The sequence below is a fragment of the Neovison vison genome, chromosome 1 (genome assembly GCF_020171115.1).
Source record: "Neovison vison isolate M4711 chromosome 1, ASM_NN_V1, whole genome shotgun sequence".
NCBI lineage: Eukaryota > Metazoa > Chordata > Mammalia > Carnivora > Mustelidae > Neogale > Neogale vison.
The window spans coordinates 140,431,820-140,444,525 of NC_058091.1; the positions used below are offsets into that span (position 1 = coordinate 140,431,820).

The 12,706-nt window shown below is 40.7% G+C and overlaps 2 protein-coding genes across 2 annotated transcripts in view; one reads left to right on the forward strand and one right to left on the reverse strand.

Annotated features, from left to right (window-relative positions):
* KDM1B (lysine demethylase 1B) overlaps positions 1 to 3,551 on the forward strand; it is a 58,609-nt gene extending 55,058 nt beyond the window's left edge. The window contains exon 21 of the mRNA XM_044251658.1: positions 1,709 to 3,551. Coding sequence (XP_044107593.1) covers positions 1,709 to 1,792 — 84 coding nt within the window. The 3' untranslated portion in view covers positions 1,793 to 3,551. The remainder of the gene's footprint in view (positions 1 to 1,708) is intronic.
* A 394-nt stretch (positions 3,552 to 3,945) lies between these two features.
* The window catches only part of DEK (DEK proto-oncogene), a 33,068-nt gene continuing 24,307 nt past the window's right edge, over positions 3,946 to 12,706 (reverse strand). Inside the window, exons 8-11 of the mRNA XM_044259566.1 lie at positions 10,161 to 10,296; positions 9,757 to 9,905; positions 5,848 to 5,916; positions 3,946 to 5,424 (exon numbers count right to left, since the gene is read on the reverse strand). Of these exons, the coding sequence (XP_044115501.1) occupies positions 5,413 to 5,424; positions 5,848 to 5,916; positions 9,757 to 9,905; positions 10,161 to 10,296 (366 nt within the window). The 3' untranslated portion in view covers positions 3,946 to 5,412. The remainder of the gene's footprint in view (positions 5,425 to 5,847; positions 5,917 to 9,756; positions 9,906 to 10,160; positions 10,297 to 12,706) is intronic.

The window sequence follows — 12,706 nt, forward strand, 5'->3', positions numbered from 1 at the left end:
TGGGGAGATTCAACTTCCCACCCTTGAACTTTGTAAATTCTATCTCTTTTATGAGGACATTCTTGTCCTCAGATTATTCTTTGGTAGCATCCTCTTCATGACTCCTGAGTTCCTGTTTTTTTTCCTTTAGCCTCTGCCTCCCACATGTCCAGATATCCCACCCTTGACTGCTTAGATCTGAGCGAGGCATCTTTATAAAAGCCTACCGAGAGCGCCCGCAAGCTTGCCAGCGGCTAGTTGGATCCGCAAACATCAGTGTGTCTATCTATAGCTCTTTCTTCTGGGAACATGTAGTTTCTCTTTGCTTGGTGGCAGCTCCTGACGTCCTGGGATCCGAAAGCTTTGCTCTTAGTTATGAAGACTTTACTCAATCCCTCCATGGTTAGCTGCCTCACCCTTGCCTCCCCAGATCTCCGGTTGTGGTGGTGGGAGCGGGAAGCCGGGGAGGGTCTGACCTGCTCTTCGTAGCCTTCAGTCCTGTTTCCACTCATGCCCAACTCTGTCTCTGTGGTTCTTGATGCCTCCGGTGGCTGAGAATTTTAAAGGATTCTTTGAGGGGGTGTGTGAACTGGTTGCTTTTGACCCTCACCCCCACGCCACTACCCTTCCCAAACGGAGCAGAGTAAAGGCAATTCTCAGCACCCTTTCATGTTTTCATACTTTGTATGTTAGCTTAGGAGCACACGCATTTTCTAGTGTCATAGAAAATGGAGTGGGTGTTCTTTTCTCTTCCGGACTTCTGGAGGACTCCAGAAGAGTATCATGGAAAAGCTGGCTATTGTAGAGTCACTGGGCTGCAGAGCCAGCTTTGTGGGAACAGAGCAGGACTACAGGCTGAGCAGCCCGTCAGCGGCTTCCAGGAGCAGCTCTGTTGGGCTCCTTTAATCTCACAGTTAAAGAATAATTTTAAACCTATTTCTGTGAAGTTTCTGCCCCTCTCCCCAACTAGTACTTGGACGGCAAGTACCTCCTGACATTACCTCCATTCACTGACATCTTTGGCACCGGACCTTTCCCCTCCATCCCAGCCACTCACCCGGGTGACCTGGCAGTAGCTTAGTTCACACGGAGCTGTTTCGTGTCCTTCCCCGTCTTCTGAGGCGCGCTCACCAGCTCTCCCACAGCTGCCTCCCAGACCTCGTCATTGTTTCTGCCCCCAAAGGCACAGATCGGGACTTTTTTCCCCTTCTTGGCTTGCTGGTTGTGTTCTAGCTAGTCTCCTGGAAAGGGGGCTTCTCCCAGTGCCAGTCCTCACCTTTTCTTTCCCCTTCCTATTGAGTCACACAGCTCTGTCCTTCTGTTGCCGCCATCGAGTGAAACTCCAGCTGTGGATGGAGGGGTTCGTGCTGGTAGCCTCCCTCACGGCCGATTCGAACAGCGAGATTCCTTGTCTGGTTGGGGTGGGGCAGTGAATGTGTCTTAGTCATTCCCCTTAGTACATTCCCCTGGTACAGAGAGGTGGTATCCTAAGGACCGGCACACAGTACCTCACAGGACGGTAGAGTAAGTTGTGCAATGATCTGGTGAGGTATGGTGGGATAACCAGAGAGGTTCAGGGGCAGTGATGGGGACGTAGTGTTCCTAAGAGCACAAAGGAGTGCCGTCCATCGTTGAGGGTCAGAGAAAGTATAAGCGTGTACTGATTATTTGCTTATTACCATTTGAGATCCTTATACATGACCTCCAGTTATGCAATTATTTCTTACAGGCAACAAACAGGCATTTTCCACAGACTGTTACAGGGGCATATCTGAGCGGTGTTCGAGAAGCAAGCAAGATCGCAGCATTCTGAATAGAATTTGTGTGGACCCAGCTTTCTTCTGTGCCCCAGATGGTAAAGTTTGAAACATGTGTTAAACCTCACTTTCATAAAACCGAACGGAAAACCTTCTCTGAGAGCATTAGCCCCAAGAATCCTTTCGAAGCACTTAGATTTGCTTTTTCCACAGGTTGATTAGGGCTAAGTCTTCTGTATTTCAGAATAAGGCAGAAGGAACCTTAAATTAAGATTTTGGGTAGGATTTCTTCCATGGCTGGAGACTCCCTTTAAATCGGACATTTTGTTGGACTTACCAGTTTTCAAACATTGAGAAACCAAGCAGCAATCATTAGAATACCAGATAAAGCCATGTATTTTTCTTCTGTGACAGTTTATTAGTATCTTTGCCAATGAGCCTTAAGACTTTCATAAAGCTCCAATATTGAGCTTTTACTTAAAATTTAGATACAAATCTTTCTGTGTCAGATATAGCACAAACTCTTCAGCTGAAAGTAAATGAAACTTCCAGACTGTTTTATATTGTACATAATTCTTTCCATTGGGTTATTTAAAAATTTAAATTCAGGTATCTTTTGTGATACATTTTAGATTTGTGCACTCATTGGCAAAACAGCAAAATTTCCAATTCCTTAAACAGCACAGGTATTCTATCACTTAGAATGGGGTAGAGATAGTATAGTCTTCATACTTTAGGCCAATTAGAATATGGCTCTTTTTCTAAGAGCCAAGTTGGGGTGGATGGTACACTTTAAATAGCCTTACTTTTGGCAACCACTAGCAAAAAGATCTTTCTTGTCAGAATACTTTAATAAAAAACTCCCTCTACTGCCTCTTTTTAAAATAACAGATTCAAACTCTTAAGAGAATTTTTTTACAGCATTATGTTTTCAGTATTCCATAGGCAGGTCCACTGGAAAACTGCAGAAAAATGTGATATCCTGGTAAATATTACACATTTAAAGCCATATCTTAAAAGCCTGAGAACATGGCAGATACATTTTCCTTTTTTCACTCATGACAAAATAATTCATTTAAAACAATGATTTCAGGGTCTTCAGGATGTTTATCTTGCCAAATTAGAAAAGTGGATGGTAACTTAAGTGCTTTTGTTTTAAAAAGTCTTAACAGTTCTTTCAATATTAGTCTGCTTCAAAAAGGGACTCAAAATGATTTTAAAGACTTTGCAAAATATTAGGTATTTTTAAAATTTAAAGTCCGCTTCTAAATAGAAATAGTATTTTATGCAAACTTTACACAGAACTTAGACACATCTGTCCCCATCAGAGTATGATACAAACACAGAAAAGCAAACAGCAGTAAATCGGTTTCAAAGTTGGGTTAACACAGCAAAATGCTGAGATTTAGATTATCTGATGAGAGTCACTGGTACTGATTGGGAAGTATTCTGCTTTAAAATACTATGTATTAAAATGTTTAATGAATAGCATGTGTTCAGTGGTAAATGCAAAGTATTTTAAGTTTGAAATGGCTCACAACTGTTTAGTCTCTGGGCACTTCAACTTGTACTGTGCTATAAGCAAACCTCGTTAGCTGAAGTACAGTAAATGTGTATGTAAAAAATTTCCTGTCTTAAGTGACATCATTTGACTTTTTTTTCGTTAAGGAACCACGGTACTTTTCCTCTTGATTATGGTTTTTCACTGTTTGAAGATTTTGTAATTGAATAGCAGTGGATACAGTGTTTCAACTGCAGATTGTGAACAGCTGGTTGTGTATAACTACTTAATAAAAACTAGACTTGTTTTTCAAACACTGTGTACTGTCTAGTGACGAGCGCACTCCTGTCAGCTACGCCTTCCCCAGGAACTCGCATGCTACCTCACCTGGCCTCTCTCCTCCAAGCCGTCTGCAGACTTTGTTTTTAGTTCCTAGGTCTTACTCTGCTCACCCCCTTTCAAGTAAATGATCTAAAATAAACAGTTGGTAACTGTACTCACCTACCTTCTGTGAGATCACTTCCCGGTTTTCCTTGGTGACCTCTCCATCGTGTACGTGCTCATGTAACCGTGCGCCGTTATCACGGAACAGCACTCCAAATTAACTGGGATCGTGGGGCTAAATCCACCTAAAAACCTGTTCTGAGTTCCTCAGCTGGGGGGAAATGCTACAAGAACCATAAGACATTAATGCAGGAGACAAGAGCATGGATTTATTATTTTTATTGACAAGGTTTATAGGAACAAATTAAATATTTAAAATCAAAGGCCAATTCTTGGGTCTCATTTAGTTCTTTACTCCATTCATTTGCATTTATCAATAAACAAGTCAAACCTGTTTAAACCCTAACAGTCAACACACACCACTTTTATGGATGGATTTTTATTTTAAATGCTCAACTGGTTTATCAAAGGCCTAGTTCTCTCATAAGTAGCATTGTTTTACTTTAAAATTCAGAGATTATTCAATAAACTGATTAAGACAATTTAAAAGACAAAATAGTCTCATTCAGGAGTGGTCTGTATACTGATCACCTAGAATCCTGATTGGCCAAAATTTAAAACCCAAAAGCCCTGATTCCACAAATACATTAAACTTCTTTAATGTTAAAAATAAGTCTTTTATCACTTTTGAGAAATATTGTGTCAGCGATCCCCACTATTGCCTACACATTATCTTCTAGCACTATACTTGGTACATTTATCATAATTATAAAGGTGGCCCGGTGTCCTGTAAATATCAGCATTTTATATGGGCAAAAGCAGTTAATAAAAATCAGTTCATTTATTATAAGCCAAATGTGCTTGAACGTACTCCCACCCTGTCCCCAAATTTTGAAGTTCTGATGTACTAATATAAAATGTATCTACAGACACTTGCAGAATTAACACTAAAACTACAACCTGATGACACTTCTGAGGCAAAGCAGAGAACGGTCTGTTCCTTCAGTGTTTTCCCCACTGAATTCTGACTTCACTGCTCCGTCATACCATATGGCCGAACACTGACATTTCATAGTTTAGAACTGTAAAGATACCTACCTAGAGGAGTTTAAAAAGTGATCTGCACAAAAGAAATAAAAAAACTTTATATACAACAAATTTGTTTTTAAAAATACAAAAATAACATCTGTCACTTTTGTCATGCTGACAATTTGACATATATACACATGCAGAAAATTTCCAATTTAATCTCAATAGCTGAAGCCTGTATATTTTTAATATGATGAACACACCGCCACTGACAGATGTGTATTCAAAATATTTCGTGTACTAAATACTGCCATAGTCTCTGCATGTATAAATGTCAGTAATAGTTTGTTCTACTTGATTAAAAGTATGTCCGAAACAAGCGACTACTACTAAGCGCGCTAAAAACTACAACAGTTCGAGAATCTACGATCTCATATAAAGAAATCCAAAATGTACAAAATACAGCTATAAAAGCAAGGAACAGTTACTGCCATGCAAAATTTTAAACTAAAAACTGCATAGAAATGCAATTTAAAACAACAAACTCAAATTTACTTAACACTCAAGATAAAAAGATCGGCAATAAGTTCTACCAACACAATGCCTGCAGGGATTTAGAAAAGGAAATACATTCTCTTTGCTGGTATAATGGTATAAATCAGATCTTTACATCCACGGGACAAGTCATCTGTCTCCTCTGCCTCAGGAAATCAGCTGCAATGAGAGAAACATCATTTTCCTATGCCCAAAGCACATTAGAAACACAAAAATCGTATACCCACCCCCCAAATTTTTAAACTGTGACCTTGGGAAATGTGTTGGGACCAATATCAAACTCTAGCTACTGTGAATCTTCTGCCTCTGGGGGACAACAACTGTGCTCATGTGGCTGTGGGAGTACTGGGGACACTCCAGCTGCCCACATAACACTGCGAGCCTGACACTGCCTTTGTCACTACTGTTCGGACTGTATTTTTTAGCTTTACAATGGGAAAAACATTTTCCCCACCAAGTATCTTGAGAAAATCTGATTTAGTGACGTGAATATTCTGAAAAATACGCAGTATTTGATACACATCATTCCTTTGTCTTAGATGTTCAAAAATGATTAAAATTAGAAAAGATGGAGATACTTACCTCTTTAACAGTTGTTTTTATGAAATCTTTTCTTTCAGTTAAATCATAAGCAGGATAATTTTCATATACCTATGGTAAAAAATAAAAGGTTAAAAATAGATTTAGAAATCCAGTGATACGCTTTACACCTTTGGATAAAGAAACGGATGCTGTGTACGAGCAGCTGCACGTGCGCTCAGGTTTCTCGCTCACCAGGCCCAAAATGAGCCGACCGTAAATCAGTGTGTGAACATTCTCACGTTGTACATGCTACTGGGAATCTCAGCGGAGCTAACAGACGCAGGCGAGGCCAACACTCAGATCTCAGGTAAGGGGACTAAGCGCTTTATATTGGCGGGTTCTCTGTCAGATGTTTCCTAGAGACTCCCTTATGCTTCTCTCTTATGTCCTCCAACACCACTGAGGCTCCTCAACTTGAACTCTGACAAGCCTCGGCCTCCGCTCCACCACTGCATCCCCTCCCCCAGGTGACATCCCCGAGATCCGGGGGGGTCCCAGGAGTGCTCTACTCCTAGACCTTTCCAGACAGCCCTCTCTCCTGTCAACTGGCTCCGCCGCCTGACTTCACGGTGACTCCAGGGCTGACTCCGTTCGCACCACAGGCCTCCCTCCGGAGGTGCAGTGAAGGTAAGGACAGTTTTTCAGTGAAGGGACAGACAGTAAATGGTTTCAGCTTTTCCAGGAACAGTTTCCGTCACAACCACTCCACTAGGACACTGCGGTGTGAAAGCTGCCACAGACACGCTGGAAAGAATGGATGTGCTTGGATGTGCTTGTTGTCACACTCAACTATTTACAAAAGCAGACAGGAAGACAGATCGGGCCCACAGGCTACAGTCCGCCAATTCCTGCGAAGAATCCATCATTTACATCACTCCAGTCGTTCCCCCTCGTTCTGGCCCGCAACGGGTCTACCTACCAACTTCTCTACACAACTTTTAAACGAGGGGTCCCGGGGCGCCTGGGTGGTTCAGTTGGTTAAGCATCTGCCTTCAGCTCAGGGACCCTGAGTCGGGCTCCCTGCTCAGCAGGGTGTCTGTTCCCTCTGCCCCTCACCCCACTTGTTCTCCCTCAAATCAATAAAATCTTTGAAAAAAAAAAAGAATGAAAGACTGGCCCCATTTCAAGTTCATGGTGTTCAACACCCGAGCCTCTCTAGAAATCCCTCCGAGTACTTTATCAGCTCCTCCTGCATTCCTGTCAATGGCCTTTTCATCCCTTTCTCCCTTTCGCTCTTGGCCAAGAAGCCACCATTTTGCATTCCTTCAACTTTCTGACATACCTCTTCCCCTCTAGCTTGTTTGTATCTGGATCTATCAATATCCCCCATGTCCTTTACCTCTGCCAGGACCCTTTCCGGAACTCTCCCCTGCCATCCCAGCACCGTCTCCAAGCCTAATATATGCATGTGCTTTCTCTCCATGACCTTCTTAAAAATCTTTCATCAGCTTGTATCCCCACCTCCCATTTAGCTACGATTTCCTTTCTAAAGCAAGCTGCTCAAAACAGAAGCTTTAATTTATTCACTTTCCTCCTTAGTAATTCATTCTCAATCCAATGGTAAATAACCCTTGCATTTACCGTCCTCGAAATTCCTCTTACTACGTGAATGATCATCTCCTACTTGCTGAGTCCAAAAACTCCACAAGTCCTCCTCACCTGACCTCTCCATGTTGTTAATAATCCCCTCAAAAAATAAAAAATAAAAAATAATAATAATCCCCTCAAAAAATTACATAAAGTGTTGGGGCACCTGGGTGGCTCAGTGGGTTAAAGCCTCTGCCTTTGGCTCAAGGTCATGATCCCAGGGTCCTGGGATCGAGCCCCACATCGGGCTCTCTGCTCAGCAGGGAGCCTGCTTCCTCCTCTCTCACTCTCTGCCTGCCTCTTTGCCTACTTGTGATCTGAAATAAGTAAATAAAATCTTAAAAAAAAAGATACTACTTAATTGTTCTCCAAAGTTTTTACAACTTTAAGCATGAGTATGTCTCCCTATACCTTTGCCAAGCATGAAAACTCTTAGTATTTGTATTTTAACAAGCTAATAAGCAAAAATATTTAAACTTTTATCTTCAAGTAGGGAAAGTGTGTTTTCATGTTTACAGGGCATTTCTAGCCCCCCTCCCCGAACCCTAGCTGTTCTCCACAGCCCTTGCCCATTGTCCCCTGGAGGGCATGATCTTCCCCTTCTGGAAACTGTCTTCTCCCCTCTTTCTTGGCTTTGACAGCACCTCTCTACAGTTTTTCATATTTTTTAGAAATCACTTCTCAACTCTGATGGGAGTGTTTTCCAGGACTCTCTGTCCTCTGCTTACCTCTATCTTCTTGCCTGGGCCACCTTATCTAATCCAGGCTTCTGGATTTAATCCCAGCAGTACCCCCGTCTGTCTCTCCTACCTTGGAAGAATTACAATGGTCACAGTTTCTCTCACTTGGATGTTCCCAGCACCTCATCTCATAATGTCTAGAATAAAACTTCTCTTTTTCAGAATGTACCCTTTGTTCTGTTCCCTAGATGGTTAACGTAGCCGCGCCCTAACACCCACAGCTGATCCAACGCTCACCAGGCTCTCTTGATTTCTGACTTGGTTATGGCCACTCTGTAACTTTGATTATAACAAACTGGGGTTTCATGACTATCATCCCATCCTTTATTCTGTCCTCAATTTGTCTGGGATGACTCTCAAAAATCAGATTGTGTTGGCCCCTGACGATCAGCTCTCAATACCCCACTGAGCCTCCCAATTCTCCCATTAATTTCAGGGAAAAAACTAAACTCTGCAATAAGACATATATGAGTTCTACGAAACTTGTCCTTTTCTTCCCTAACTCCTGTGAAGACTTCTTTCCAACTCTAGTCTTCAAACGAAGAAATTACTATTCCTTGTGGTCACTGTCCTATTTTATGCACATGTGTCCATGTTGCTCGACTATATGGCGCAGCTGATGCTCTAGGATCTCTTTCCCCCTCCCAGGCCCAAGCAGGTGCAGTTTCTTCTGTGGCGGTGTGCCACCTTCTGCACGCCTCCAGTCCAGCCCTTACCAACTGTCCCCAACTCACTGCAACACTCCTATCTCACCTAACCGCAAGCCCCCAAGAGCCAAGTAATAGATTTCCTGGCTTTACCCCCAAATCCATCCCAGTGCCTGGTATACAGTATGGCTCAGTGAATGCTAAATGAATAAACAAAACAATAAACAAGGTCTTAAAAAGTACAGAACATTTCACCTTCAGTACATTTGAAATTTTAATTTGGTTTAACCATGACACACTAGATTCTAAAATCTCCCAATTTTGATCTAGGGTTTGGAATTTCTATGGAATCATATTCAAGATTAGGACATTTTATTTTCTGCGTATCAGAAAAACTTCTCACAGAAGTCTGAGCTAAAAACCTGATCTATACCATCTTATAGCAGTATTGCTGAAAATAAGGTGGTACATGAGATTGTCTTTTAAAATACTGATTTATTTAAGTAATCTTTATCTCTACACCCAACATGGGGCTCAAACTCATGACCCCAAGGATCAAGAGTCAGAGGCTCCTCCAACTGAGCGAGCCAGGTGCCCCGAGACTGCTCTTCTAAATTAACATAACCTAAGGATGCATCAGTAAAAATAGTTTCCAGATCAGGAAAAGCAAGTTTTCTCTGTGGTTTGGAATGTATCACTTCAACTTTCTTCACTGTACACATCCTACTGTTATTTATGAAGTAATTTCAATAGGGCAGAGACTTCGACTGACTGAATGCAGCATCCCAGCACCGTAAGGATGCCTGGCATGTAACAGTTCAGCAGACATTTAGTGGGTGAAGGCATCCACACAAGAATCCTGCTTTTTGAACTGACGGCTGAGTGGAAGAATTTTTCAAATAAAAGCAAAATGATACAAGTATTTGTCCAATTACCTCCTTGCAAATCTGCTTCATCGTGACTTCCTCCAAGTTGGCACTGGCCAGTAACTTCTTCACGGTTTCCTTTAACTCTTCATCTGTAGGAGGTTTCTTTAATTTTTTAATTAAAGGTTCATCATCTGAACTATCCTCGGATTCACTTTCTAAAAGTAAGATAAGCTTTCATTAGATTCTCAAAAGGGTTATCAGGTAAGATGATACATCACCACTCCATAAATTAGGTATATAACACCCACTGACATTTTTGAAAAAGTAAAATTATTTTTAAAAACTGGTATACCTTCCCCCCACCCCCCAGGCAATTTTCTTGGCAGTTTATTTGCCACACACACTTCAAAACTGTTAGAGCACATGAATTCTACCTTCAGAGTTGCTGAAAATGTGTCATTCTAACATACCTTTTTTGGAACTGTTTTGATTCTTCTTGGTGGTGCTGCTATCTGCCTTCTTAACATTAGCACTTTTTACGGTTTTCTTACTTTTAGAAGTAGCCTTTTGTTTAGGTTTTTCTCTTTTAGATGTCTTTTTTGGTGGCTGGTGGAAAGGAAAGCAAAGAACATTTATCGATGAGTTTAATTCCACTCCTCTATTCCTCTGTACCTCTCAACAATATTAGAGAAAATTAATGTATTCGACATCACCAACGAAAAATTATTACTAGTCATCAACTTGAAATAACCAATATAAACTTCACTTTATCCGAACATAAAATCTAGTCACAAGAATCAAACACTAAAAATAAGATGCCCAAATTTTACAAACTATAGACAGGAAATTTTATATGCACTGCCTTAATCTTAAAAAATACCTCTAGAACATAGGTGCTATAACTATTCTTCTGTTGTCTCCCAGCTAGAATGGAAGTTCCATGAGGGCTACAATTTTTTTTAACACTGTAAGTTCACTGAGGTGTCCCTAACTCCTAAAATAGTACACTACGCACAGCAGTTGCTCAGTAACTATTTCTGAACGTTTGAGACTAAGGCTTGAGAGGTACTTTGCACACAGCCACATATTTAACAAAATACGTAAGTGAGGTTCAACTAGATCTGACTCCAGAACCTATTTTCTTCAACACTGATTCACAGCTGATTAAACAAAAGCAAAGTATATACACATGGATAGGTTAAAATGACAAAATTATAATTTACACTTTGTCCCAACTATGGTCTCTGAAATTGGGGAACATTAATTCATTTAATTAATTTCCCCAAAGCAGAAGCATCTTATATAAACAAACAGTAACCTAAAATCTCATCTTTATACCCCCAAAATACTTGAATTCACTTCGACAGAATGGCTCTCCATATGTTTTACATTTACAATTCTGATTATAATTCTTAAAAAAAAAAAAAGATGGATATTGGTTTGAAAAAACTCTTGAAGAAAGTTAAAGTACAGACCGATCTGTTCCAGGAGTTAAGTGGGTTCAGATGGCGGCTCTTTCCTCTGGGCACATGGCTGTCACTACGTATTCACCCCAGGAACCCTGCAGCGGCAGCCTGTCTTACCGCAGACACATACGGGTGGCGGGCAGCTGGCTAGCCTAGCTAATTTAACTGCTGCTAACAAAGTGCATTTGAGACGTGGCAAAGGGGCCGAAATGCTTTCTAAAAGTAAAGTATATGAACTCTACCTACGCATTATTATTTAGAGGCCATTTTTACTTATTTCCTAATTCTTGGAGGTGTTCCAAATATTGGGGGGTGCTAGACAGGTTATCACTGGTTCATCAATTCTCTATGACTAACTTGAACTAAGCTTTATTAAGTTTCCACCTAATTCATAAGAAACACATTAAACTCAAAGGGAACACTAAAATTTCCTATGTTCTACTAGTGTATTTCATACATAGAATAATCACTATTACGTATCACATTTTAGTCAAAGTTCAATAAAACCTGACCTGTAGATGACCGAAATACTTTACTTTAAAGTAAGAAAGAGTTGGGGAGGGTGAGCAAGGGATAACACTCTAAGCATTATTACCTGATCCCCATCCAAATTAGATAATTAGAATCACATAGTTAAAATACTTCCAGGGCCTTTTAAGGCCAGGGCATATGTGGCGATCATTACAATTTTAGAAGGCTCACAATATGGCACCACTTTAAAACCAGCAAATCGGGAGTAGTGCTAGTTTGACAAAGTATAAAAATTCACAGTGATTAAAAAAATTGATAGTGGTAAAGGAGAATCAAGCCATGTCCACAAGACGTCACCACTGGACAAACACAAAGAATTAAAACTATGCTTCTTTCTGTATCTCACATCATCATCTAGCAGGCACAGTGTTCCCTAGTTTTTTAAGTGAACAACCAGCCTATTAAGACAAACATTGTACACATACGGTCACACGCACTATAGAAACCTAATGGGTAAAAGTGTAGGCTCTGAAGAATCGCTGCCTGGTTTTGGGTTCTGGCCCCAGTTCCTTCATTTACAAAATGAGGGAAATGTGATAGTACTTAAAGATTTTTATGGGAAGTAAAGGCATTAATACATGGAAACTACTTTTAATGGTGCCAGACTCATAGGAAATGGTTAATGAGTATTAGTTATTATTACTATCACCAGTGCTTCTTTTTGTAAAGAAATTCTTTAATTAAACAAATGCAGTCACTTGGAAGTTTTAAAGTTTTCTTTAAAAGCAAGGCACATATAAAGAATAGATACACAGAACCAAAGCAGCAAGATAGCGCAGTGACCCCTGCATTAACTAACCATGGTGCACTGGGCTTATTTCATTTCAGTACATTCTGGTAGACAGCACTGGACCCACAAACATCCAGCCCTGTAATAATAAACTGTGTTATTTATACTGGATTTCACTTATCTTTAGTAACCAGTTACAAGTTCTTCTGTGACAAACTGGAAGCAGGAATTCAGAAAAGCGATAAATGTTGGCACAGAGTAGCAGTGAAAGGGGAGTAGTAAAATTAAC